Raw genomic sequence first — 24,508 nt, 5'->3', positions numbered from 1 at the left:
CACTCCATTGCCATTTCTATAAAAACCGTAAATGTTTTTTCTTAAAATCAGAAAGCTTCAAAGGAAAATCATTGCTAGGCTTTTCGCATCCAAGGTTGAGTCAAAGCCAAGAGATATCGATTTATTTTCCATGTGAGAAAAGTTTTTTTGTGTGCACCTGCAAGTTGAGATAGCAAATACAAATTTTAAGCACATGTTCTGAACCAAAGTGGTTGCTTTCAAAACACAATATGGATTTGTTAACCCAATCAATAATAATTGAAACATGTCATAGGCTACATAGCAACATTATTGATGTGTATGATCTAACAATTTTGGCACAACATCGACACAATCTGATCTTAGCTTTGATTCATTAAAGGATATTGTTTCACACTCAATTAACACTTTTGACATTGATAATGTTTACTTCTAACTGAAAACTTTAAAGAACCTTTCCAACAGCTCTGGATTCCGAATTCTGAAAGAGACATTACGGATCCCAACAACCTAAGCGGAAAGACAGGAAGGTCCATTCTGGTGCTGAAACATGGACTACACACTCCTACTGACTTATGAACTTGTGAACATATTTTTGTAGAGGACATTGACAGTACTTATATATATTATCCAAAGTATTAGTTGATTCTACACATGGACTAAACTGGTGAGATTACATAAAGTGCAGTACAGCAATAATTCTCAGAGAGAAAGTCAACTGACCTTACAAAGCAAGTGATGCAAATACAGTTACACTTAACCAGTGCTGTAGGAAGACCATTTTAGCCAGTGAAATTGGTAGCAGTAGCCTAATGATTGTAGTGATTGCCAACTAAACAAAACTGCAGTGATGTTTAATCAGAAAGAGAGATAGAGAGTTGAGAGAGGCCTAAGGTAAAGAGTAAACGTGCAAAACGCACTGTTCTGTTTTGTTTGAGTCGGAACAGGAAACCAACCACAGAAGCTGTCAGAGCGGGTCACAATTCTCTAATCTCACGGCCTCTACACCACTCTCCCCACACCTTTCTCAGCGCCTTGATGGTGACACTGTATAGTCTCTCACAGCCTTATGTGATTAAAATAGATGCAAAGTGGTGCAGTGATACGAGTTTGACATTGTCTTTTTTTGCAGAGCATTTTCAATCCTCTCGAAAATACAGAGTTGAGCTATGGAAATAAACATAGACCATGTCGCTGTGAAGCCTTTCCATTTTTAGCTGTCCATACTGCTAGAAATATAGGTAGCAGGTGACTATCATCTACATATGTTTACTTCCTTTGTTGCAAAAGACTATTAACAAATGTGGGTCTGAGGATAATAAGGCTCTTACCATGGAGTCTGGTTATGTTTAGTCCTCAGATCTGATCCAAATCTTAATGGAATGTGAGAACGGACACCCTATTTGTGTGTACACAGTCAAACGTACTAAACATGACCTGATCCATTTCCATACAGGATGGGTCTGGAGCAGCCTCAGTTGCTTCTGTGTTGAAACATCTCTTCGAAAACCACTTCACACTATCTTATCCCCCTCGCTGTTTCCTCTTACCCAACTACACATAAATGACATGCTGTTGGCACCTTACAACACCACAAACACACACTCTTTCTACCTCACTCTCTCTCTCTCTCTCTCTCTCTCTCTCTCTCTCTCTCTCTCTTTCTCTCTCTCTCTCTCTCTCTCTCTCTCTCTCTCTCTGTCTCTCTCTCTCTCTCTCTCTCTCTCTCTCTCTCTCTCTCTCTCTCTCTCACACACACACACACGCACACACACAAATCTGATCAAACCCTCAGCTAACCAACTGCTCACTCCAGATAGGGTAAAGAGTCAGAACACAATGCATGATTTATGAAGCAGTCCACACCACAAGACAGCTCCTCTCCCTGAGGGTTATAACATCTTGTTTTTACTCCTGTTATGAGTTCAACCAGTGTCATTCCAACCAGTAAATCAGAGATTATGAGGAAAAATTATTAGGGTCCAATTCACACTTCATCTATCTCATATAGTTGTGTTATTTCGCAGGTCAAAGAGTTTATTGAAACAGTGAACATATTTACAGAATATCTGTCTACCTTTTTTTTTTGTCTGCATCTCATTGCTTTAAAAGTAAAAAATAATTCACTAAACATTTTCCTTTTGCAAGATCTGAATAATAAATTGACTAAAGAAAATGCTATTTTGTTTCACATTTCCACTGACATGTTGGATGGCATAAACAGATTACAAATCACCACCTTCTAGACGTGAGACCCTCATCAATCATTGTGATCAGCACGTCCCCTTATTGGTCAACCAGCCAACTTCTGGCTGTAAATTTTCCAAGTGACCAATTACTAGAACTCTCATGGAGCAGAACTGCTGGAAACCTTCTCAGAGCTTCCTGGTTATTGTACCCCTCTATAGAGCATTGTTTCAACTCTGTATTGGAAGGTTAGGGTTCAACCACGGGCCCCACACTTTTTTTGGGTTTCCTGGATCTTGTGCGGTCACAGTGAGCTTGAATTCCCATGAATCAAGTCCAAAAGTACTCATGAGCTTCAGCCTAATGCTGGTACATAGATTATATGATTGTTTTGCCTAGTATTTTCAACTGCAGTCTATAAGCCTTACACATGCACCTGATTATAGAGCATCCAAATCTGTAGTGTTTTAGTGACTTTCCCATGAGAACATGGTTGCCTGTCCTTGCAAGGTGCTAAACAGTGGTTAAAGTGTGAAGGAACTGCATGAGGGAAACACTTTGCATACACTGATTATCTCCACACCATTTCTGACACGGCAAATTCAGTAATCTACTAAAGTTAGTCATGTGCAGTTGTCAATTGCCAACCTGTAACATTAAAAAAAAAGTTAAAATGTCCAATTGTATGCTGAGCATGAAATTGTGACACTAATACCAGCAAAAGAAGAAACATCAGCACTGACAGAGAAAGGTATTATTGCACCCATTGAAAATATGGAAAATATTGTTCCTTCAGTGTTGAATCCACTGGCTTTCTCTGTCATGTGATGGTGAAAACGCTGTCAAACTCTGACTGGATTGATCTCCTATTTCAGAAAGATTAAGACACTGCTTTAAAAATCTCAAATAAACTGCAACGGTGTTGAATATGACCATGACCGATGGAGTAATACTGACCAAAGAGTGACTGCTGCAGAAAAAAACGGAACAATTTAATCACAGCTGAGTGCTCATGGGGAGGGGCACCACTCACCAGCAAACTTGGGTTTAGACAAGGTGTGCCTACTCTGGCTTTTGTAGGGAGGTGCACTAGCGATGCAACTGAACAAACTCGGTCTCTGTGGAAACAGTCAAATTTGACTGCTGTGAAATGATGTTCAATGTAGTAAATCCCTTAACGTTTCTCCTTAGCTAAAGAAACCATTTAAGGGAGTCTGTGCAACACCCTTAAGTAAATCCCTTAGCTAAGGAGAATTTCCCCTAAGTGTCATAATTAAGGAAAAAACTTAAGGTGTTTTGTGCAACCGTCCCCTGGACATCATTTTGCAAGGCGGTGGATAGGAATTGTTTGTCTCTTTTAGATATGCGACAGTTTGATGGCCTGTTGAAATGTAAACACTGGAATAGGATGTTCGATTGCTCATTTCACAAAAACGTGTTGTTTTAGGGTTGGGTAGGGGGAGAAAGGGGTTGCATCAGGAGCTGTCACAGTTGCTCCTTCATTGTTAGTGAAACATCCTTTTGAAAACGAACCACCTCACAGTTTCTTATCTACTTCTTGGGATCCTCTTGACCAAACAGTGGCATGCTGTTAGCACATACACATGCTGTACACACACACACACACACACACACACACAGACAACAACTCACACTTAGGTGTGGTGAATTTGACAGGATCACATTGAGACCCTGATTCATACTAATGGGTGGGGGACCCGTAAGAATCGCCCACTCAATGGGCGGGAACTTTAACCATGTCCCTGTGATGGTGACCTTATGGATCAACAAATCCTTGAGTCATTATTTCACAATGCAGTACAAATCATTTTCGAGAAGATGGGGAAATAGCTATTTAGTTATTTACATTTACATGTAGTAATTTAGCAGACGCTCTTATCCAGAGCGACTTACAGTAAGTACAGGAACATTCTCCCTGAGGCAAGTAGGGAGAAGTGGCTTGCCCAAGGACACAATGTCCTTTTGCACAGCCCTAATCTAATTAACAGCCGACTCCCCAAAAGCGCGGCCATCTGACCTCCCATGTTATAGACAGATGTTATGTAACATCAATTAAAAAAAAAAAAAAAAAAAATACCCAAAGTTAAACCCTGACCCTGAGGGGAATGATCTCGCAGTATATCGGAACATGCTTCAATTATGAGGATGGTGCTGTCCTCTGCTGGTGTTGGAGGGGATGATTTTTTAAACAAAGACAACCTCCCATACGGTAGGGGGCGAAAGTATTTGCAGTCTGTTGAAAATTTGGTTTGTCAGCAATTCTTCCGGCATACGTGAAAATACTGAACGGCGAAGAATATTGAATATCTACGAAAATGGTCAGTTTGTCATTATAATTTAATGTGAACATGACACACGCAATGTTAGTCAATCTGAATATGACAATGTTGTGTGGGATTATGTTTGTTTGGTAGCCTGATGATGATAGATTGCGATTAATGATTCACGGGTCTAAACGAAGGAAGGGTTCCAGCGTGGCACACAATGGCCTCTGACAGATATGAAAGTTGTTGGATAGTTAGAAATCAACTTCCAATCCGTCCAAATGTATTGTCAGACAGCTAGTTTACAACTGGTTGTGTATTTTATTGACGTGGAATTTCACGTTAAGGCAAAACTGTAGGGCGTTCTAGCTCGTTGGCCTGCTTTAACGGTAAAGTAATGATAAAAAGCCTATGATCTACTCCTAATTCTTTCTTGAAATTGTAGCCTAAACATATGGCTTCCTATTTAAGATCATAGTAAAAGCAAGTACCGTAATATATGTTGACATTAGGAACTAGTCATCTAGCAAGCTGGGTCTTTGAACACCGGGTAATCTGTTAGCATAGGCCAGATACATTCAGAAAACCAGTAAATATATTTTCTTTTCACAGGGCTTCGTCAAAGTCGTCAAGAACAAGGCTTACTTTAAGAGGTACCAAGTTAAATTCAGGAGAAGGAGAGGTAAGACATTGTGCTCATGCTTCATCCAAACTAAGCTATTTCATAGACAGTACAGAGTTTCACACAGGAGTAATGATGCTTCACTAACAAGATGGACACATAGACTAATATGTTGACCAATACATCATATTGATTATTTTGGGCAGAGGGGAAGACTGACTACTTTGCTCGGAAGCGCCTGGTCATTCAAGATAAGAATAAGTACAACACGCCAAAGTACCGCATTATTGTGAGGTTCTCCAACAGAGACATCTGCTGTCAGGTGAGCTATGAACACACTCACTCATTATCTGTGTAAAACGGCTCTGGATTCACGATAAACAAATGTAGACCTGAATGGAATAGTAAACTGGAGCAGACATGTCTTCTCTCCAACCCCTCATCACTTTTATTTTGGTTTCAGATTGCCTACGCCAAGATCGAAGGTGACCATATTGTGTGTGCGGCCTACTCGCATGAGCTGCCAAAGTATGGCATCACTGTGGGACTTACCAACTATGCAGCAGCCTACTGCACAGGCCTACTACTGGCTCGCAGGGTGAGAGTGGTGACCCAGACACGCACACGGGCCTTCATACCATTCACAGGCCTATTCTTGCCCATTTGCAAAGACATTCATTCACAATGTGTGTGTGTGTGTGTATTGGGACCAGTAGCCAGTCAAGTCTAGCTTGTCAGCGGTTTAGTTGTGGACCTCCTGATGCATGGCCTGTGCTCTTGTTACACTGACTAAGACAAACATTGCCAACATTATTAATTGACGTATGTGTGGAAAGCTGAAGGTAAACAAAGTGAAAAAATAGGTAATGATATATATTTGGGGGGGAAGTCAGATCAGGTGACTCGCACTGCACGCAGTTAAATGTTAACTGGCTTCCAAATAAGTGATCCTACAAAATATTGAACCAATGTTGCTCGTCTTGCACAATGTTCAAATGCGTGGTTCATCCTAACCTCTCTCCTCCGCCCGTCAGTTGCTGAACAAGTTTGGGCTGGACCAGGTGTACGAGGGCCAGGTGGAGGTGACGGGAGATGAGTTCAACGTGGAGAGTGTAGACGGGAAGCCCGGGGCCTTCACCTGCTACCTGGACGCAGGCCTCGCCAGAACCTCGACAGGAAACAAAGTGTTTGGAGCTCTCAAGGGTGCGGTCGACGGCGGACTGGCCATTCCTCACAGGTTAGATGGAAGCTACAGCCGTTTGACCGTTAGGAATCCCAGATAGAGAACCATTTGCTTCAAATCATTGTGGTGCCTTGTGTAAAGGAAGAAGGCAAGCATAAGGATTTGGTCAGTTCAATACTAAAACTAGTTTCAGACATCTTGTTCAATACACTGTGTACAACATCAGACTTACTTTGATCTTTCTTTTTTTGCTTGCAGCCTAAAACGCTTCCCGGGTTATGATGCAGAGAGCAAGGAGTTCAATGCAGAGTTGCACCGAAAACACATCATGGGCATGAACGTGTCGGATTACATGAGTTACTTAATGGAGGAGGACGAGGAGGCCTACAAGAAACAGTTTTCACGCTTCATAAAGAATGGAGTCACGCCAGACACGGTAAGACTGCATGACACCTGTCCCACCTGGGTAACATCTGGGTAAATGTAACCCTAAATGTTTGTGTCCTAACCTTAGTGTGTTTGCGAGACTCCTGATCCCATTGCTTCTTGATGATGTTACTAAAGATGCTGAGCAAAATGTAGTTGGTCCTTCATTTGCTTTGGCTGATGCTATTGTTCTTTCAAGACGGGGCTGAGAGAAGCGACGGGAAGCCCTCAGGAAGTGATGTAGTACACTTGACTGTGATGTCAGCATACCTGCCTTACCATGACTAATCTATTGTTCTGTACCTCAGGTTGAGGAAATGTACAAGAAAGCACACGCCGCGATCAGAGAGAACCCCGTCCATGACAAGAAACCCCAAAAAGACGTCAAAAAGAAGAGGTGAGGTTTTTTGTTGTTGTTGCTTTGGTAACGTAACTCTGGAGATGGATACTGTTTGAAGTGCATCTCATAGGATCTCCATTTGCAGGATTAGTTTCAGAGCAGCCTGTTTGGTGCTGTCCTGTCGTTCCCCCTGCACACAGAAACCTGTTTCCTTCTATCCCTGTCTGTCTGTCTGCCACAGCAGGCAGGGATGCTTGGTGACAGACAGAAATATGAAAAGGTCCAGAAATGAAAGACAACTTTAAACGAAACGTATTAACGTCGGTCTTTTGTGTTGTTCAGTGTGTCTGAGGGCAAGCCCTCTACTTTGGAAGAGGCTAAGTTCAGGCAAATGTTTAGATTGTCATAGCACCGAACAGAATGAGGAACGGGTAATAATCATGACTCCTGTGCTGGATGTAAATTCCGTCTTTGTTGTTGCCCTGGCAGGTGGAACCGTGCCAAGCTCTCCCTGGCACAGAGGAAGGACCGTGTCGCCCAGAAGAAAGCCAGCTATTTACGAGCGCAAGAACAAGAGGCTGCGGACGGCTAGCGATGTTTCTCCCAGCACCAGTCCCCCTCCACAGACACTGCTACACATTGGTCAAATACATTTATTGCAATGCCTTAAACTGTATGCGTCTTAATTCCAACTACTGATTTGGCAAACAAGTGTTCCACAACTTGTGTGAAAGAGATCGGAATGGGGTTTAGTGAACTGCTGCACTGAAGGTGCTTCCAGGATGGAGGACAGTGTGGAACAAAAAAAGGTCCATCTCAAATGGTTTATTCTTGGTTCTAAAATGTCTACAGCTTTATTAGTCAGCTGAGTGAAGCGAGAGTAACAACAGACAAGAAATACGCCTCATAATAACATAAAACATGGAAATGGTCTGCTGCAAAGACTCTTCAGGCCTCAAGGTCAGAGGGCCCATTTTGATAGTGAAAACAAATAATGGTAAACAATATATATTTAGATGCAAGGCCTGATCTATTAGGATAAACGCATGCTAAATGTAAAATGTTCAGTTTCTCAATATCAAGGGTTCACAGAACAGGCAAGCTCTGGGTGATCACTGGTGAGTGGTAGGTGTTTTTTATTGTGCAAATCATGCTGGTTCAAACTTCAAGGTAAACAATGTATCAAGATTGCAATTCAAGCCTCAACAGCAGCCTTTACATTCAGTTCCTTCAGAGTTCATACTCCAGATGTAGCGCTCGAAAGGATGTAATGGTAAAGATGTAAAATAAAAACTGCAAGCAGTACCTTCAAAAATGATCAACATTAATACAAAAGTTTCTATAAGGTATACATTTCAGCATGATCTCTTATGGCACCATTCAGTATGAGTTTAATGCTACAAAGTATTAGTTGAAAAGTACAAATGTCCCTTGTGGAAAATGTGCATGGGAACCAAATGTTTTTTTTTGTTGAACGCAGCACAGTGTGTTACTAAGGGAAAAGGGAAGGGAAATGTCCAGTGGTAAAAAAAACAAAAAAACTTAATACTGAGATCAGATGACTTGGACATAATTTGTTATTTGCCAATATGAAACGTGAAGTCATGTAATGTGCAATTAAGATGTTCATACAACTACACAGGACTGAGGAGTCAATCCAATGCATGAAATATATATATCCTTCCAGCATCCTGAAAATGAATCGCATAACAATATATTACACTTTCTGGTAAAACGAAGGAAAAAATGTACACAATGAGTTTCTATGCAAAGTCCCATAGTGGTTAGTTCATATGAATCACTTTGTCAAAGTGAAGTTAGTGTCTACTCTGTCCTATGCCACAGGGTCAGTCCCAGCTCCCACCATCATGAGTCCTTGGTGTGGGAGATCTGTTTCCACAGCAAGGCCTTGAGGTTGTTCAGTATGAGCGAGTGCTCCATGTTCATCTGGCTGGCCGAGCCCTGGAGCGCCATGCACACGTACAGCTGCCTCTCCAGCTCCTCCCGCAGGTCGGAGGGCGCCCCCCGCAGGAGGTAGTCCGTCAGAGCCCTGCACGCCTTGGCCAGGTTGGGCTGGAGGGGCTCCTCCCTGCAGCGCCGCTCCGCCGTGTCACACGACGTCCGGCAGTCGGCCCCGAATAGGCAGTCGGTGTCGGCCTCGCAGCGCAGGGCTCGCATCGACCTCCTGAACACGTCCTCGGGCACGACGGCCCTCGGGTCGGTCAGGCGGAGCTCGTAGTGGTCCGTGTAGCCAAAGTGGGCGGCGCTGAGGTCGCACATGAGGAAGCTGCCGTAGGTGCCGTGGAAGACGTCCTCCACCAGCTCCAACAGGCCCATGGAGATCTTGGCCTTGCGGGGCCAGGAGGGCGTGCCCCACTGATCCATGCTGCGGCGGGCCCCGGCCGGCACCCAGGCCTCCAGGGGCCAAGGCAGGGCCAGGCCGTACAGGGGGCCGTAGGGGACCCGCTCGGTCATGTACAGGTCCCCGCAGAAGCCCAGCAGCCGCGGGGTGTGGCCTCGCTCCTGCAGCAGCAGGCCCAGCAGCACCTCGTCCATCTGGAGGAGAGCCCACGCCGAGCGGGCCTCCGGCAGAGACACGCGGCCGTCCTTGTTGCCGTCAGCCACCGAGAGGATGTGGCTCACCAGACTGGCCAGGTTGGCCTGTTCACCCAGTTTGGACTGCAGGTGCAAGGAGTAAAGGAAGAGGCTAGCGGGGAAAGATGCTTAGGATGATAGCATATGAATGATTTGAATCAGAGGTGTTCAGCAACATGCATCGGGTAATAAAGCGCTGCCGTACCTTTAGGTGGTTGAAGACCATTTCTCGGAACTTCTCCACAGATGTGCCTCGAGTGGGCGTGTCAAAGACCGGCGCCTCCCTCCTGGGCTCTAGCTCCTCCCCTAGCTCGTAGGGCACCACCTCCCCCAGCTGGCAGCGAATCACCCCATCCAGCTCCCCCCAGCCCCCTGTGTACACCTGCCCACCGGCAGACGGCACAAACACCTCATAAACACACCTAGTGGGATGACATTGACATGTTGAGGGAACATTGAGGGCCTCTTCTCGGAGGCAGGGCGGTGTGGTGAGTTACCTGGTTGTTGGGGGTGGTGGAGAGACACCTGCCCAGGTACAGGGTGTCTTTGTCACACAGGCTGCTGCAGGCTGAGCCATCGATGATCCCCTTCTTGTATTTGTCACACTGAGAGAAAGGTACAGGTGCATTAGTGGAGGCCTCTCTCCATACTGTGTAGTGTGGTTTTCTTTCACATAACACGTGTCTATATGACAGACAATTGCTGGGCCGAATCTTTCACGTTATATTATAATATGGACAGCAACGCTGAGTCCTAAATGGTTGCCACAGCAGGTCAAACTGCACATCTTCAATCTTTGACAAGTATTACAGTTGAGTATGCTTGAAAACATATAACTTATCTAAATGTCTGGGTTTGGCTCACCCGCATTCCATTTTCACATTCTAGACTCTAATTTAATCACATTGTGTTGAGAGCAACAAGAATGCATCCATTATAGGAATCATTCTTGAACTTCTGCCTCTAGTGAGAAATGACTAAGGAGGTTCTCCTGGAGACAAAGACCCATGCATACTCACAATAGCATTCTTGCACTCATGTCCTCTACACAGTTCCTTATATGTGGAGTACTGGACATAAATCACCCAGCTCCCCACGAACACTGTCAGCCAGGTGAGGAACAGGTACTTCACTCTCACAAAGGAGATGCGAGCCTGCAAGGGTCAAACAGAGCAAAGCGTTTTTCAGTCAAACAGTCTGGCTCTTGCTCATCCCTTTAAATGAACACATTTCTCATGAGTCTCAGCTGTCTACTGAAGGCATTTCTCTGTAATTAATGGACTTCGAACAGGACACTGTATTTGACATCACTGCACAGACAACCCAAACCTGAACCCTGTTGTCAGGGTGACCAGGTCAATCACGGTTGTAATAATGATCCCTTCAGAATACACCCTTCTCCATGTGACCCATCTGACAGCAGCTTAACTCCCTACCACCATGACTGAGTGATAATGTATTGATCATTCCCTCAAGTTTTCAATAGCCTTTTGAGCCATAAAACAGTGTTACGGCAACATGTCCGGTAATGCAATTGAAAACTGGGAGCCATGCTTGAAATCAATTAGATTTCAACCCATGCCTCTTCTTTAAGACTACCGAGAATGAGTACTTAGTTCTGAGAATGAGGCCTCACATGACGGCAGCAGACTACATGGAGACCTTGTGGGTCTGAAATCTAACCTACTCATAAAGGCAAAGCTCTGGCACAACATTGATACTTCTGACTATGTGGCTTCAAATGGTCTTCGCTACGTCTCTACACATCAGATCTAGGTTAGGATTTAAATCCATTGTTGTGGTGTGAAGAGTACAAGCCTTGTGGTACAAGTTCATTGACAAGTCTCAACCCAGCCTAGCATTTTTCACGTACTGTGAGGGATCAGAGCAGATAGATATCTACCCTCCCTAGCTGGAGGTGTTACACAGTGCTAGGCCTGTCCCCCAGCGAGTATGCTAATGTCTACTGTAAATACAAACATAGCTGCTATGACAGTTTGTGTGAGAGAGTACTTTGTGTGCACAATATTTATATTGCAGTCCTACTGTTTAATGGGACTGTGTAATAATGACTCATGTCTGTATATGCTGTATTTGTATGGAAGTTTGTCATGCTACTAAAACAAACAAGCTTCCCCGGCTATCTGATGTAGGCCCTACAGTAAGTTTATAGGTTAACATCATCTAGCCTTTACTGCTGACAGGCAGTTTTATGTATTGAGGTCTTCAGAGAAGAGTTCAGAGCTTCATCATATACTGCAACTCAATCTGAAACATATATGCCTTCTTCTCTCTCTCTCTCTCTCTCTCTCTCTCTCTCTCTCCCTCCCTCCCTCCCTCCCTCCCTCCCTCCCTCCCTCCCTCCCTCCCTCCCTCTCTCTCTCTCTCTCTCTCCCTCTCTCTCTCTCTCTCTCTCTCTCTCTCTCTCTCTCTCTCTCTCTCTCTCACACACCTCACCTACTCTGTACTGAAATATGAATGTGATGATCTAAGCTCAGCCTTGTCTTTCCCCCCAACATAACTGGACTCCAGAAAGCAACTTGTGTGTTTACTTGAGGAAATGGGGGCGTTAGGAAGTCAAACAAAGTGTTCAAAAACCTTTGATGTTTCTCAGCAGTCAGGTCAGGAAGATCTGGGGGGGTCTGATGCGATCACCTTACAGGCCAAAACCTTCTCCGCACACATCAAAAATAACTAGGTTTATGTTATGAATGCCATACATAACATGCCAGACATGTTGTGTGAAATACCTCAACATAATAGCAACACTGTTGCAATTTCTCTACCAAAAAGTGAACTGGTAGGCCTATGTTTCATACTTGAAGGTAACAGATTGTCAAATGTCAAACACACTCTCTAAATATGTGTAACTTTTAATTAATAAACCTCAATGTGCAACTGAGTAGGCAGCTCATAGTTTTAGTTTCAGAATGTGATTTTAGGGGCGAGATAAGGTGTTGCCACGTGAGAAGAGGAATGAAGCAATTTTACAACTCACCAGCTTTCTGCCGGAACACAAAAAATACGTTCTTAGTTTTTCAGCCATTTCGCGTGTCTGGTGTGACATCACTTTAATTCAAGCTGTTAAAATTCATGACAACCCTCTAAATTACATTCAGAGACTGTTGACCATGCTTCATTCTTTTCCATGTTTCTCTCAATAAGCTTTCAAAAAGCAGACATGTAGGACATTAGCCTACGTATAAGAGTATCCTATTTTCCTTTTATCATACATCTGCTGCAGAACACTGAAGAGGTACACTGACAAAAGTAGGCCAGACAGGAGAGGGCAAAGTACAGTTCTGCAGAGATGGATGAGGACTGATTAAACAGTAGCCAATTGTAGTAAACACTTTCAATACACATTTTAACTTAAATAGTTTCACAGTAGTCTTGCAGGAATCCCAAAACGGACTAGACTGTTGTCAGACTGACCCACACGAGTATTCTCAAATCCTCACGTTTCTGATCACTGAATGAATCCAGATTAACCCATTTTACCCACTCAGTTTAAACCAAAAAAGGGGGCGCAGTAAGCAATAGGAAACTAACCCTAACCCATAGGATTATCTTGCAATAAAATACGAACAAAAACATTTGCCTCTATGCTATAGGCTAGGCTACTCGTATTTTGACAGGCACAGCTGTGTGTGGAATAATATAGGATCTCTGATTCACTACAGGATTTAAGTGTAAAACCGCGCATCAACAACGCAGTCTTGTCTACCGACCGAAAAAGCTAATTATTATCCAACGCTGACACTGCTGTCAGTGGTCGCACGATGATAGTAGCTACTGTACTACAGTCTGTAGTCCGACTTGAAGCCCCATCCTAAACTGCAGACTTTTCTTTATTTATCTCTAGCTGAAGATGTAAAATGTGTCAAATCTATACGAATCCGACATATTACCTGTAAATAGAAGGACTTCTTCATCCAGGCCCGTGAAAACAGAACCCTCGCCATTACAAAAATAGATCATTTCAATGCGTTGACCAGCAAGATCTTCCAAAAGAGGCTACATGGAAAGTGCCAACCGTGCTTTACATTCACTCGTTGGTTAAATAACAAGATATTCCCTAACGTGATGTTTCCCATAATCCAGGCGTCATGTTTCGACGATGATCCTCTCTGAGCTGCATACTACGGAGCTACTTCGTTTACTGGTGGGTACTGACTGCTGCAACTGCTGGTCACCATAGACTCTATGCTGGTCTCTAGCGTAAACTCTCGAAAAAATGGCACCGACTCGACAGTAAAGAATATGCCTATACTTTTCAGCTATCAAGTGAAATATGGTATGTAGACAATATAATTATCATAATATATCAACGTAAACAGCCATCAAGTACATTTGTCACGTTGAGTCTGTGGTCAAGAAACAGGGTCCTATGACACCGACTAGTGGGCAAACTGTGCAGTCACGTAGGCCGGATAAAGATTTTTTTTGCTATATTGGGCTACAGTTTTTTTTTTTCAAATGCTAACTCAAAACTTAACACACAAATCCAACAACTGCCCAACACAAAATGCAAAATGCCTTGCTTATCTTGCAAAATGAAGCACTGCATTCAAAATATCACAAACACGTCTCAAAAGCACATATATTGCAAACACTTTTGCCATTATATTACATTTTTTGATATATCATATACAAACAGTTATTCAAAACCTAAAGCTCTTCTTTCATGAGCTCCTTTGTACATTTCTGTACAAGATTGAAAGTAATTGGCAAAGATGATGAAAAAATAATGGTAAAACACAAGAACAAGATTGAAACTTAGCCTACAGTATTTTTTTTACTGTAAGCATTTGTGGTTGTGAATACAGTATTACACAGAACGAAAGAAAGAACGTAGTAGGACAGAAACCAAACCTAATTTTGAAAAAAGTGATTACGGAATGGTATGTGGTTGTGCCATTTTGTGTAGCATACTACTGGCCTATAGGCCTAATGTATACTAATACTATTTTTATACTATACTATTTTTTACAATATTGTCAGAATGTCTTCTTACAGTCACTATTACACAGTATGATACAGTAATCCAACCGACTGTGACCAATCATGCAGTGCACTGCAGTCAATGGATGCATGGGTGCTAAAATGTTTGTGTATAGCAGGGGTGTCAAACTGTCAACAGTTTTCACCGAGAGCCACATCACAGGGCTGCCAATTAAAAAAAAAACTTAGAGTGAGATTTTGGTGGGGCCAACCAAAACTTTTCTGCGTTCTAAACACCCCCCCGACCCCACCGAGACGAGCTTTCACTGGTGTTCGTGCGTCTATGTTCCTTCACTCGTCCATGTATCTCGTCCATTACTGTTATAACGTTAGCAGAGCTACTTGGTTGGTGTTGCCTTCTCAGCGTGAGACATAGGCCTACTGAACTGGTTGAAATGCGTGTCTCGCGGCCAATGCGTGACAGTTGGCAGCCCTGCATCAGCATTATGGTTGCCCTCAAAGGGCCAGTTAACTAGGCCTACGTTTACGATGTAAAAACAGCTGTAGCTTTTCTGAACATATTCTGCTGCGATTGCAGTCCGCCTTTTAATGCTTGGACAATCTGCTGCTTTTCTTGAAGGCTAAATTTGGCATATTTATCTCCGTGTTTGTTGTCACAAGGCCAACGAACGACCGACATCGCCTCATAACACAAAATACATTTTCTCCTTGCAGCACAAACGTGTATTCGCTTTCCCATCTTTCTTGAAACTGCCTTGCATCCAGGGCCGGATACAGCCGGCTTTGACTGGGGGTGCAGTGAACATTTCTGGGGGGTACGATTATTATTTTTTATATTGATAACATTTTTGAGACTTATTATCGATATAATCAGGCGCGGACCGAGACATTGTAAACATTCGGGGATTAGCCCAAACCTATGACGTATTCTGGGTTCGATGTGAACGGACTTCCACAGTTAAAGCGAGCGCGCACTACGCGCAAGTGAAATTTTTTGGCCTTCATTTCAGCGCGAAATAGCTTTTTGAGCTTTATAATAAACATTGCCGTATTCCAATTGGTAAAACCTTGTCTGGCGAAGGTGATGTATTTATCATTTCTGGCTCCAAATTGTCGTCAGGGGATGCAGAAACATAGGCCTACATCTAGCTTGGCTGAGTAGGCTACTCTAACCAAGTTCGAGATACCAACTTGGGTTGAATGCCCGAGGACCTTGGATGAAAATGCGCATGGGGTACGTTTGCAGAATCTGCTGCATGGGAGTGCTGTCATTCAAACCATGCTCTCCTTCGCCCACAAGTAAACTTCAAACTTCCCGTTGAACACTGATGTGTATACACTTCTTTCTAGAGGCGGGATGTCGTCATTTTAAAATAGCCAATATACAACAACTCAGTAACACCAACATTATAACAAATATTAGAGATGTATATATGTGAATTTATAGCTGCCATAAAGGAAAGGTAGTTAACAATGTCTGTATTTTTAAGTATACACTTTTATTACATAAAATCAGGAGCATGCATACAAACATTTGGGAATAACTTGGCATGTGGTCTTTTAATATTACATAACAGAATGCTTCATAACGAAGCAACTAATTAAGCTCCAATTCTATGAAGCAATGTCTTTAGAGATGAAGCATAGAAACTATCATCTCTAATATTTCCCCCATTGGCGCACATAAGATCCTTGATTTTGATTACACACACACACACACACACACACACACACACACACACAACCATACACCCTCACACACTTCTCTACCTCATGCCATTAATCAAGGAGCTTGTGGACACCATTAAAAAATCTGAAGACAACGGATGGTTCTGTGCTGCTGTGGGAGCAGCTGATGTCACACTTGCAAGACTGGATTATCATGACGTCCTTGCTGAAGGTCTGTCCATCGTCACAGCTGAAGCGCATTGGCACCGTCTGGGTCTTCTTGGGTCTGCAGCAGTGACCATCCAGACAAGACCCACAGTACCTGGGACGGAACATCTTCAAGCTGCGACAGCCTGCGTAGGTGAACTTTACAGGCAGGCTAGCTTTTTCCATGGCGCTACACTTCTTACCGCGCTGTTGATTTGGGAAGAACCAGAATAATATTAAACGTTGTGAGGAAAAGGCAGGAGGGATGGAAAAGGATATGAATTGTGGTACACATGATAGTTTCAATTTATGTATGTAGTGTAATAACAAATAGACAGTCAAATCTGATTATTTTGTAAAGTATTACTGTGGTACCCAGCCTACCTTCAAGCTTGAGGATGTAGGCTGAAAGCATGGGCGGACTTCACAGAGACGAGTCTCTTTTAACAGCTTGCACTGATTATTATTGTTGGTGAGTCTGAAGGACACCCCAGGACCACAAGACTTGGAGCAAGGGGACCAAGTAGTGGTTTGTGGCACACACCTCCTCCTTGATGACAGGCGGCTCTTTGGCTGACTCTTAAAAACTAGGAGAAGGAGGGATTTGGTGGCAAGATGACATATCAATATTTATTTGGTATGACAAAAACGTTGGCAAAAAGATTACGTTGAATACTTGACTATCCATTGACAGTCTGAACACTATCCTCTAGCAATTAATGTGGCTTAACTTCCTAACGCTGAATATCTGTTGCATTTGTTCGGACTGAAGGAGCCATTTACCAGGCAAAGACTTGAGCCCACCTCCCCTGACTCCAGACACCAACTCATTCCTGATGGTGAGGTCATCTTCAGAATGTTCATGTGCCATTTTGAGCTTCTTGACCACAGATCCTGCTGTTTTGCTTTCCTCAGGGCAGACCAGTTTCTCACAGCAGTGCCCAGCCACCTTGACCAGCCTAGGTTTGCTACAACCCAGTTTAGGCAAGGCTAGCTCCAGAGGGCAAAGGGAACTGCACCCTACGGCACCATCTATACATGTACACTGGTGCTTGCAGTTTGGACGGAAAATCTCCCCATTCTGGTAGATCTTATTGTCATACTCACAGGGCCTTCCAATTGATTTTGCTTTTGGAAAGAAAAGAAAATAAGCATGTGTGTTCAGTGTAGAATTAATGTTGGGCAGACCACAAACCTGCATTAACAAACAAATGCCTGACTGCTTTGCCCAACAGTATCACCTTACAATTATCCCTGATTAAAATCAAATAAAATGGTTAATCATAAACATCAGGGCAGTTAACAGTGTAGTTAGATTACAGCTAGATTAATAAACGATTCGGACGTTTGAACACAGTTAAAACCCACCTTTTCATTAATAGATAGCAACTTTAACACATTAAACCTAGATATTAGGAGTTTTACAATGCATCATGTACAATTAATATAGTGTCACACCTCGACATATTCCTTTAACTGCGCCCCGACCAGACCCGAAGTTGCACTCGAGTCCCTTAGTATGGTCGCATGGTGCCGCCTGGCTACAGTCTTCATTGAGCTGGCGCGCGCAAACTTTGCAGCAGCCACAATCGTCTTGCACAAGTCTGACACCGAGCGCACACCTGGGGGAACCACGGACACATGAACACCGTGCAGGACAGGAGGACGAAACCTAAAATAAGAAAAAATATCCCACTGATTATTTTGAACGGTTAATGGACTCCAGACATTGGTCTTCAGACATTCATTAATGTAAAAAGGACAGTCAGCAAAAAGTAAACAAAACCTCGCTACATAAGACAACCAGCCTAGTATCTCACCAAATTTAAACTCGCGCAGAAAGTTAGAAACAAGACCAACATTCTTACGTAGAAGCTGCTTTAAAGTAAACCTTATCTGACGCGAACGTACTTTCTGGTAAACTAAAAGATCTTGTCTTGAGTACTATACTAGAGTGTCCGCCTCTCCTGTTTTATAGCCTTGCCAAAACTGACAGAGAACTGACGTGTGTCTACAGCTGACTGTTTCAAACGATGCCAGGAATGTAATTGCAGTCATTCAAAATAAAAAATTACATTTAGTATCCACCCTGTAGCCTAGTCAGGGGCGGAGCAAGGGATGTGTCTCAGGGGGGGCGGAAACTGATTGGGGGGCCACCTGTTATTAATATTTTGCAGTGCAATGAAATATAACAATAAAAAGTAACCAATAGCAACCTCTATTGTGAACAGCACATATTGGCCTATAATAAATGTGTTCAGTCATCATAGCCCATAATGTGCAAACAAAATGTACGCCAGTAGGCTCGCATTCAGCATTCATTAGAATCTCTCAGTATACTGTAGGCCTACACAAAGCCATGCATTAAATGGGTTTAATGATCTGTCCATTTACCAAATACAGTATATTCAAATTCAACGAAGAGGTCATAAGCCCCCCAAAATGAAGTTAAAGACAATAGCCTATAGTCATCCTAACAGTGACAACTTATAGTAAACAAACATAGGCCTATATAACAATTCTTTCAGCAATAATTTAGGTTGAGCTACACACGCGAACCAAGCTCCCATAAAAATGCGTGACGCACACACCAGCATGCTACAATTAAACTCCAATTCCATTAGACTATAATAATTTTCTTTTCCAAACTGACATGTATTGGGATATTCAAAACCAGCGAACTCATAGCTTACACACAGGTCAAAACACAAACACATTATTTAACTTTAGTTTTACAAATGCAGAATATAGGCTATGCAGACATGAAACATAGGCCACAACAAATGCCCTTGCCCATTTAAATCATCATCTGTCTGTTCTTATTGTTAGCAAATCTGGCGATTACTTTGTTAATGTCAATCTTGACGTCCTCTCGATGCACAGCAGTGCTAAGTTGGACAGCTGCTCCTCTCTCATGCTTGATCGCAAGAAACTCTTTTCAGACGGCTGAACGTCCTCTCTGCCATAGAACTGCTTATCGGAATTGTCAAGTAAATGCGATAGAGAATGGAAAGGTTGGGGAAAGCATGGTCCATGTTGTTGTCAATGAGAAATGGAATGATGTGTGTGTTTAGTTCATTTTTTACCATACTCAGCTCACCGTACATAGTAGCCTACAAAATGTAACAAATTTGTCAACCACATCATCGGCCTTAGACAGATCCTCCAAATAGAACTCTGCAAGCTCTCTAACTTTCCGAGCAGCATCGGGGTGACAAAAATGTTCCGGAATCAACGTTTTGTTGCCAAAGAGAAATTATGAAAAAAAAATACATAGATCGGGGGCCCCCTCGGGTGCTGGGCCCGGGGTTTTCGGCGCCCTCGCCCCCACCCCCCCCTCCGCTACTGAGCCTAGTGCTGTGAGCTTAAGTATTATGTTAACTCTTGGCCATTTTCATTTTCATCTTTATGTGCCCAGTTCTGTTATTATGGATGTTGCGTTAACCTCAAGCCACCCTTGAATGAATCAGGGCTCCGCTTTGGCTACCCCAGTCAAAAAAGTCTATAATTGCCACTGCACGTTGTGTGATGTCCAGAAAAAATGTACGGCCAAGGTGAGAATCTAAAACCATTAGAACACTGGTATTATGTAAATATAAAAATAAAAAGAGGAACATTTCAATAGCAGCTTGCTATGGCACCAAGTTAGTGTTGCCCATATAGCCTGTGGTTAAAATGTGTGAATCTCAATTAGATTCTATACTATTTGGGTGTTACATATATTTGTTCAATCAGTGGATGGATTATTGTTTAACCAGAATATCTTTAAACAAAATGTAGTTGTGGAATATGAATCATAAGACACGTTGCCAACCATGGATTTCTTTGTTCAATAAGAAAGAGAAAATCTGGATTATGGGAAAGAAACAAAGAGATAATTGAATGTTTTTGTAAAGGCCTGAAATAATATTATATTTAAGAACTATGTGCTTGTTTTATGGAGAGACCACATAAAAGTACTGTCTTACAAACATGAAAGAAGAGAATGTATTGCCCAAAATGATTTCCACCCATTTACTGTTTCCTTTGATTTAGGATAACTTGCATGAATAGGTAAGTTTGTTTTGGTTGATATTGCTTTTGTCTCTGGTTTAACATGGCCCCAAGAGTCATGCCAGCACAGACAGCTGAATAGCAGACTTAATATGCTCTATTTGTTACTTATAATCCTCTATACCTGGAAATCGCTGACTTTTTGTGGTTTGGAGTGAAGCGTTTTCCCTTAAAGATGCACTAGAGAAGAATTTGCAGAACCATGTTAGGTAATGGAAACAGTGAAGGCAACAGGTGGCTGAATTGGCAAGTCTAGGGGATGGTAGAAGCCCACCACTTCCATACACAAAGGAACATTTGTTTTTATTACATCCTAATGACATAACCCCAAGTTTTACATCACTAACATAACCTGGTCACTTCAAAGCTAACATATTGCAATGTTGAGTACTTTCAATTACTCACTAATCAGTGCGTATAGCCTAATTCTTTTGTGTGACATTCCCAACTGGTCAAGAACTTCAGTTTGACATGCCTCTGGGTTAACAGATCAAAATGACTAAGCCAAACACAGTCAAACATAGTCTCTGCCAGATTGTCATTTTGTATGATCCCAGTTCAAAATATTGCTGCACCCTCATCAAAAGTATTTGGCAAGACTAAGGGGATTTCCTGCTGTCATGTTGCTGGCGCCCATTCCACATTGTTTGGTCAATCTAGTGTTTAATGGGGGGATTCAAAAAGGCTGTTATGTAACGTGTCATTACCAAGGGTTTCATCCTGGTATTATATTCAATTACAGAGGCTGGGGAACAGAGAGAGCAGCTCATATCTTGACACCTGAGACCATGACAATCTCCACGGGGAGTGGAAATTGTCAATAACTTCCTGTAATACCATGATTAAAGACATTTGAAAATCAGGAAGGCTCGCCATTTAGGAATTTCTTTACTGTTGTCTGGAATGTCTCATTCGGTTCACCTTGCATTTTTTAAATCGATGCTCTATTGCAGTGTGCAGCACTGCAGCATGCTTGTTACACATGTCAAAAAACTTGAAACTAAAATGTTTAGGTGCATGATTCTATTTCACTAAAAACAACATAGTTTAACAATTTGCAATAGTGTGAAAAAACTGATAGGCCTATATTTATTGTCAACTTTGGAAGCTTGCTGCCATGAATTGTGAATGTTGGGAATGAACAAAGAAAGTATATACTCTTTGCAATGAATCATGAACTGAAACGTGTCATAGTTTGCGGACTTACGTAAAATCTGTGGAATCAGGAAGTAAGTCCAGCGGTTCCGTATTTGAACAAAACCAGAGCCTGTTTAACTAAAGACTAAACGTTGACATTGGAATATCCGCATTTTAACGAATACATCTGAAAGAGACGAAACTGATTAGAAATCTTTAGTTTGGAGAGTGTACTATTTATGTAAAAAATAACATTTGATTACACATTGAGAGTGCGGTACATACTCGGAAAACGAATCTGATACATACTTAAGTAGGTAGAGTATAATGGATACTCCTCCCCTGACAGAGGATGAAATGTCCGAAATTAAAAAGGAAGTAAGTAATTAAATGAATGCCAACTGTTGTCAAAGTATAACATATTATTACTTTATTGTAATAGAATATTTGTTTTATGAGAAGTGAAAGTAGCTCACCACACCCTTAGCCAGACGCTAACTGTATCCTGTAAATACATAAGTTGCTTTAGTGCTTTAGTGTTTTTTCGTTGGATGAAGTAGGCCCACATTTCTTTCTCATTGTCAGTTTCAATGATTCATAGCTAATAACAGGCACAAAATAATGATGTATAAATGTTGTAACCAAGAAGCTACATTCCCAGAAAGCTCCACTCTTATAACAGAAGTCCTTTTCAGAGATAAGTTGACATACAGCAAAATGTTTACACCCAACACAAACTCTTCTTCCAGGTGCTGATCAGGCTGCGGCCCTACCTCTGCGACAAGATAATTGCTGATCGCCACTTTGACTACCTACGCGCCCGCAGGATCCTGACACGGGATGATACAGAGGAGATCTACTGTCGGAGCACGCAGAGAAAGAAGACGGGAATGCTGTTGGACTTCCTGGCTGAGAATCCCCGGGGCTTGGACACCCTCATTGAGTCCATCCAACTCTGTCGCTCCCTCAACCACATCATCACCAAGATCACTGATGAGGTGCAGAAAGTGAAGAATGAGAGGCTAGAAGCTCTGAGAGGTACTACTTGTTTGGCATGGAAACCTTTTGATGACTTGCAAAAATATCGGATGAAACCCTGACTGTAAACGTAATGATCATTTCCAACTCCTGTCTTTTCAGCCTCTGCCTCCAGTTCCTCATCTGGTTACCTTCCAATGAAAGGGGCATCCAATGACCTCTCCAGGACATCGTCATATGAATCAAACCTGCCATCGACTATGCTATTCCACCCCGAAGGTGAAGGGAGCGCCTCCACATCAGATGCTACAGGATCCCTCAAGCTGCCCTCTGCATCAAGCCGAGTGGAGGCACCATCGATGGGAAGGGGCAGCGTGACAGTGTCCTCATCGACGGCCTCGTCCAGCCTACCCAGGCCTGGAGACCCAGGGGCTCCCCCCCTGCCGGAGGAGCTGTTGGCTGAGTCCTCTGCTAGCATGGATGCTGGGGCACAGAGCACAACAGGAGATGCCAACTTCCAGCCCTTGCGCTCGCGCTCCCTCACTCCACACAGGGACATCTCTCCATGCCAATCATATCATTCGCAGTGAGGCTCCACAATTTCTCTCGATCTCTCTCTTTCACACACACACACACACACACACACACACACACACACACACACACACACACACACACACACGTGTAACAGTTTGTTTGCCTACAATATTCGTGGGAGATACAATGGGTCATTCATTACACAGCATAGTTTTATGTATGTACCACACACCTCTGTATGGTACATACACACAGTTTTATGTATGTACCACACAAAAGTCAGACTTGTATACATTACTGACCGTCAGACTGATCGTCACACTCATTCTTAGTTGTTGCTCCACTGTTTTTAAAAAGAAGAATGTGTGACTGGTTTACTAGCATTAAACATGCAACATCATGGCAGCTACTGTATGGTGGAGACAATGGTGCAGAGAGATATGTGTGCATATATATGTATATGTAACTACATTTCAAACGACATAAAGAACTACAGTAACAATCCCAAAATGGTGGCACTCTGAACCACCTAGTGTTTACAGCTTTGTTTTCTTACTATTGGTTGTGGGAATAGTTGTCAATAAGATCTTGAAATGTAGAAATGTGAATAGTTCATGAATATAATGTGGTACACTGTCTGTCCTTATATTCGTCTTTCATTATCCATTGTATCTTTGTAACTGTTGTAATTTTTACTTGTAAATTATGGTACATTTGACTCAGATTAAAATAATATCAGAATCCAATAGTTTTGTGATTTCATCAGGTGAAAAATTATACCAGTATTTAAAACAATTCAAAACAACAAACGTTGGTACCACTTGGAATTTCTGTTAAGGAAAAACTGGAAGTACAAGAATGACTGTCACAGTGACGAGCAGTCTGACACTTCTGTGACTGCTCTGCCTGGTGTTAACAGACAACAGTGAAAGTCAACGACCATTACACAAGCTGCTGTGTGAGGCCGTCGTGAAGGTAGGTTTACGAGCACCATTTGATGATAATGTTAGTGACACTTGATAATTTACAGGAAATTGGCAGAACCGACTGGCAGAGTATATGATGTTGCATACGTTGAGCTACAATTAGTATAATAATTATTTATTTAAAATGAACTTTCATTATAATTTCTAAATGAGTTGAAGGCGGTACAAAAACATGTATCTGAACAGAAGCAGCATTGTAATCCAGATTTTTCAAAGCATGAATGTAATGTATGGTATTTTCTGTAGATCTGTAGCATCTTGTAAAGTTAGTCGATAAATGCAGTTTAACCTGTTTGATAAAGATCAGAATGCATTGCATGGTACTCATAGCACACATGGAACATATTTTCACAACAATTG

General features: G+C 42.5%; 4 protein-coding genes and 1 long non-coding RNA gene across 6 annotated transcripts; 3 read left to right on the top strand and 2 right to left on the bottom strand.

Moving 5' to 3' along the window:
• The first annotated feature begins 4,396 nt into the window (after nt 1-4,396).
• rpl5a (ribosomal protein L5a) lies at nt 4,397-7,693 on the top strand. The gene is made up of 8 exons (XM_084706876.1): nt 4,397-4,505; nt 5,064-5,133; nt 5,280-5,395; nt 5,537-5,671; nt 6,108-6,310; nt 6,515-6,692; nt 6,991-7,079; nt 7,512-7,693. The coding sequence occupies exons 1-8, from the start codon at nt 4,503-4,505 to the stop codon at nt 7,612-7,614; spliced, it is 897 nt and encodes a 298-aa protein (XP_084563002.1). The 5' UTR covers nt 4,397-4,502; the 3' UTR covers nt 7,615-7,693.
• A 493-nt stretch (nt 7,694-8,186) lies between these two features.
• Nucleotides 8,187-13,994, bottom strand: dipk1aa (divergent protein kinase domain 1Aa). Its single transcript, XM_084706875.1, has 5 exons — nt 13,529-13,994; nt 10,637-10,771; nt 10,115-10,222; nt 9,823-9,999; nt 8,187-9,701 (listed from the first exon to the last, which is right to left on the bottom strand). The coding sequence occupies exons 1-5, from the start codon at nt 13,580-13,582 to the stop codon at nt 8,889-8,891; spliced, it is 1,287 nt and encodes a 428-aa protein (XP_084563001.1). The 5' UTR covers nt 13,583-13,994; the 3' UTR covers nt 8,187-8,888.
• Nucleotides 12,627-23,903, top strand: bcl10 (BCL10 immune signaling adaptor). Of its 2 annotated transcripts, none has more exons than XM_084706878.1 (3): nt 12,627-13,782; nt 22,397-22,685; nt 22,788-23,903. In XM_084706878.1, exons 1-3 carry the CDS (start codon nt 13,738-13,740, stop codon nt 23,213-23,215), a joined length of 762 nt encoding a protein of 253 aa, XP_084563004.1. In that variant the 5' UTR covers nt 12,627-13,737; the 3' UTR covers nt 23,216-23,903. The 2 variants fall into 2 exon arrangements, with proteins under 2 accessions (XP_084563004.1, XP_084563003.1); XM_084706877.1 differs by lacking the exon at nt 12,627-13,782 and adding an exon at nt 21,719-22,025.
• Nucleotides 16,125-18,319, bottom strand: LOC146270947 (CCN family member 1-like). Its single transcript, XM_084707465.1, has 5 exons — nt 18,278-18,319; nt 17,916-18,129; nt 17,241-17,585; nt 16,842-17,044; nt 16,125-16,664 (listed from the first exon to the last, which is right to left on the bottom strand). Exons 1-5 carry the CDS (start codon nt 18,317-18,319, stop codon nt 16,362-16,364), a joined length of 1,107 nt encoding a protein of 368 aa, XP_084563591.1. The 3' UTR covers nt 16,125-16,361.
• LOC146270948 (uncharacterized) lies at nt 16,940-17,415 on the top strand. The gene is made up of 3 exons (XR_014767146.1): nt 16,940-17,094; nt 17,230-17,296; nt 17,373-17,415. It is a non-coding gene; the product is annotated as an uncharacterized LOC146270948 (long non-coding RNA).
• Nucleotides 23,904-24,508: the final 605 nt, after the last annotated feature.

The sequence above is a fragment of the Hypomesus nipponensis genome, chromosome 10 (assembly GCF_054491055.1).
Source record: "Hypomesus nipponensis isolate SF chromosome 10, ASM5449105v1, whole genome shotgun sequence".
Taxonomy (NCBI): Eukaryota; Metazoa; Chordata; class Actinopteri; order Osmeriformes; family Osmeridae; genus Hypomesus; species Hypomesus nipponensis.
Note: the sequence above shows the minus strand (reverse complement) of the source record. Positions and strands in the feature narration are given on the sequence as shown.

Excerpts from the sequence above, each read along its gene's own strand:
- rpl5a (XM_084706876.1), top strand. Across the intron at positions 5,396-5,536 it reads ACAGAGACATCTGCTGTCAG|ATTGCCTACGCCAAGATCGA; the intron begins GTGAGCTATGAA and ends TTTTGGTTTCAG. Across the intron at positions 7,080-7,511 it reads AAAGACGTCAAAAAGAAGAG|GTGGAACCGTGCCAAGCTCT; the intron begins GTGAGGTTTTTT and ends TTGCCCTGGCAG.
- dipk1aa (XM_084706875.1), bottom strand. The coding sequence starts at position 13,582 with ATGGCGAGGGTTCTGTTTTCACGGGCCTGGATGAAGAAGTCCTTCTAT. Across the intron at positions 10,772-13,528 it reads AGAAGTCCTTCTATTTACAG|GCTCGCATCTCCTTTGTGAG; the intron begins GTAATATGTCGG and ends TGACCCTTGCAG. Across the intron at positions 10,000-10,114 it reads CCACCACCCCCAACAACCAG|GTGTACACAGGGGGCTGGGG; the intron begins GTAACTCACCAC and ends GCCGGTGGGCAG.
- LOC146270947 (XM_084707465.1), bottom strand. The coding sequence starts at position 18,319 with ATGTTGGTCTTGTTTCTAACTTTCTGCGCGAGTTTAAATTTG. Across the intron at positions 18,130-18,277 it reads TCTGCGCGAGTTTAAATTTG|GTTTCGTCCTCCTGTCCTGC; the intron begins GTGAGATACTAG and ends TTCTTATTTTAG. Across the intron at positions 17,045-17,240 it reads TGGGCTCAAGTCTTTGCCTG|TTTTTAAGAGTCAGCCAAAG; the intron begins GTAAATGGCTCC and ends TCCTTCTCCTAG.
- bcl10 (XM_084706877.1), top strand. The coding sequence starts at position 21,975 with ATGGATACTCCTCCCCTGACAGAGGATGAAATGTCCGAAATTAAAAAG. Across the intron at positions 22,026-22,396 it reads TGTCCGAAATTAAAAAGGAA|GTGCTGATCAGGCTGCGGCC; the intron begins GTAAGTAATTAA and ends CTCTTCTTCCAG. Across the intron at positions 22,686-22,787 it reads GAGGCTAGAAGCTCTGAGAG|CCTCTGCCTCCAGTTCCTCA; the intron begins GTACTACTTGTT and ends CTGTCTTTTCAG.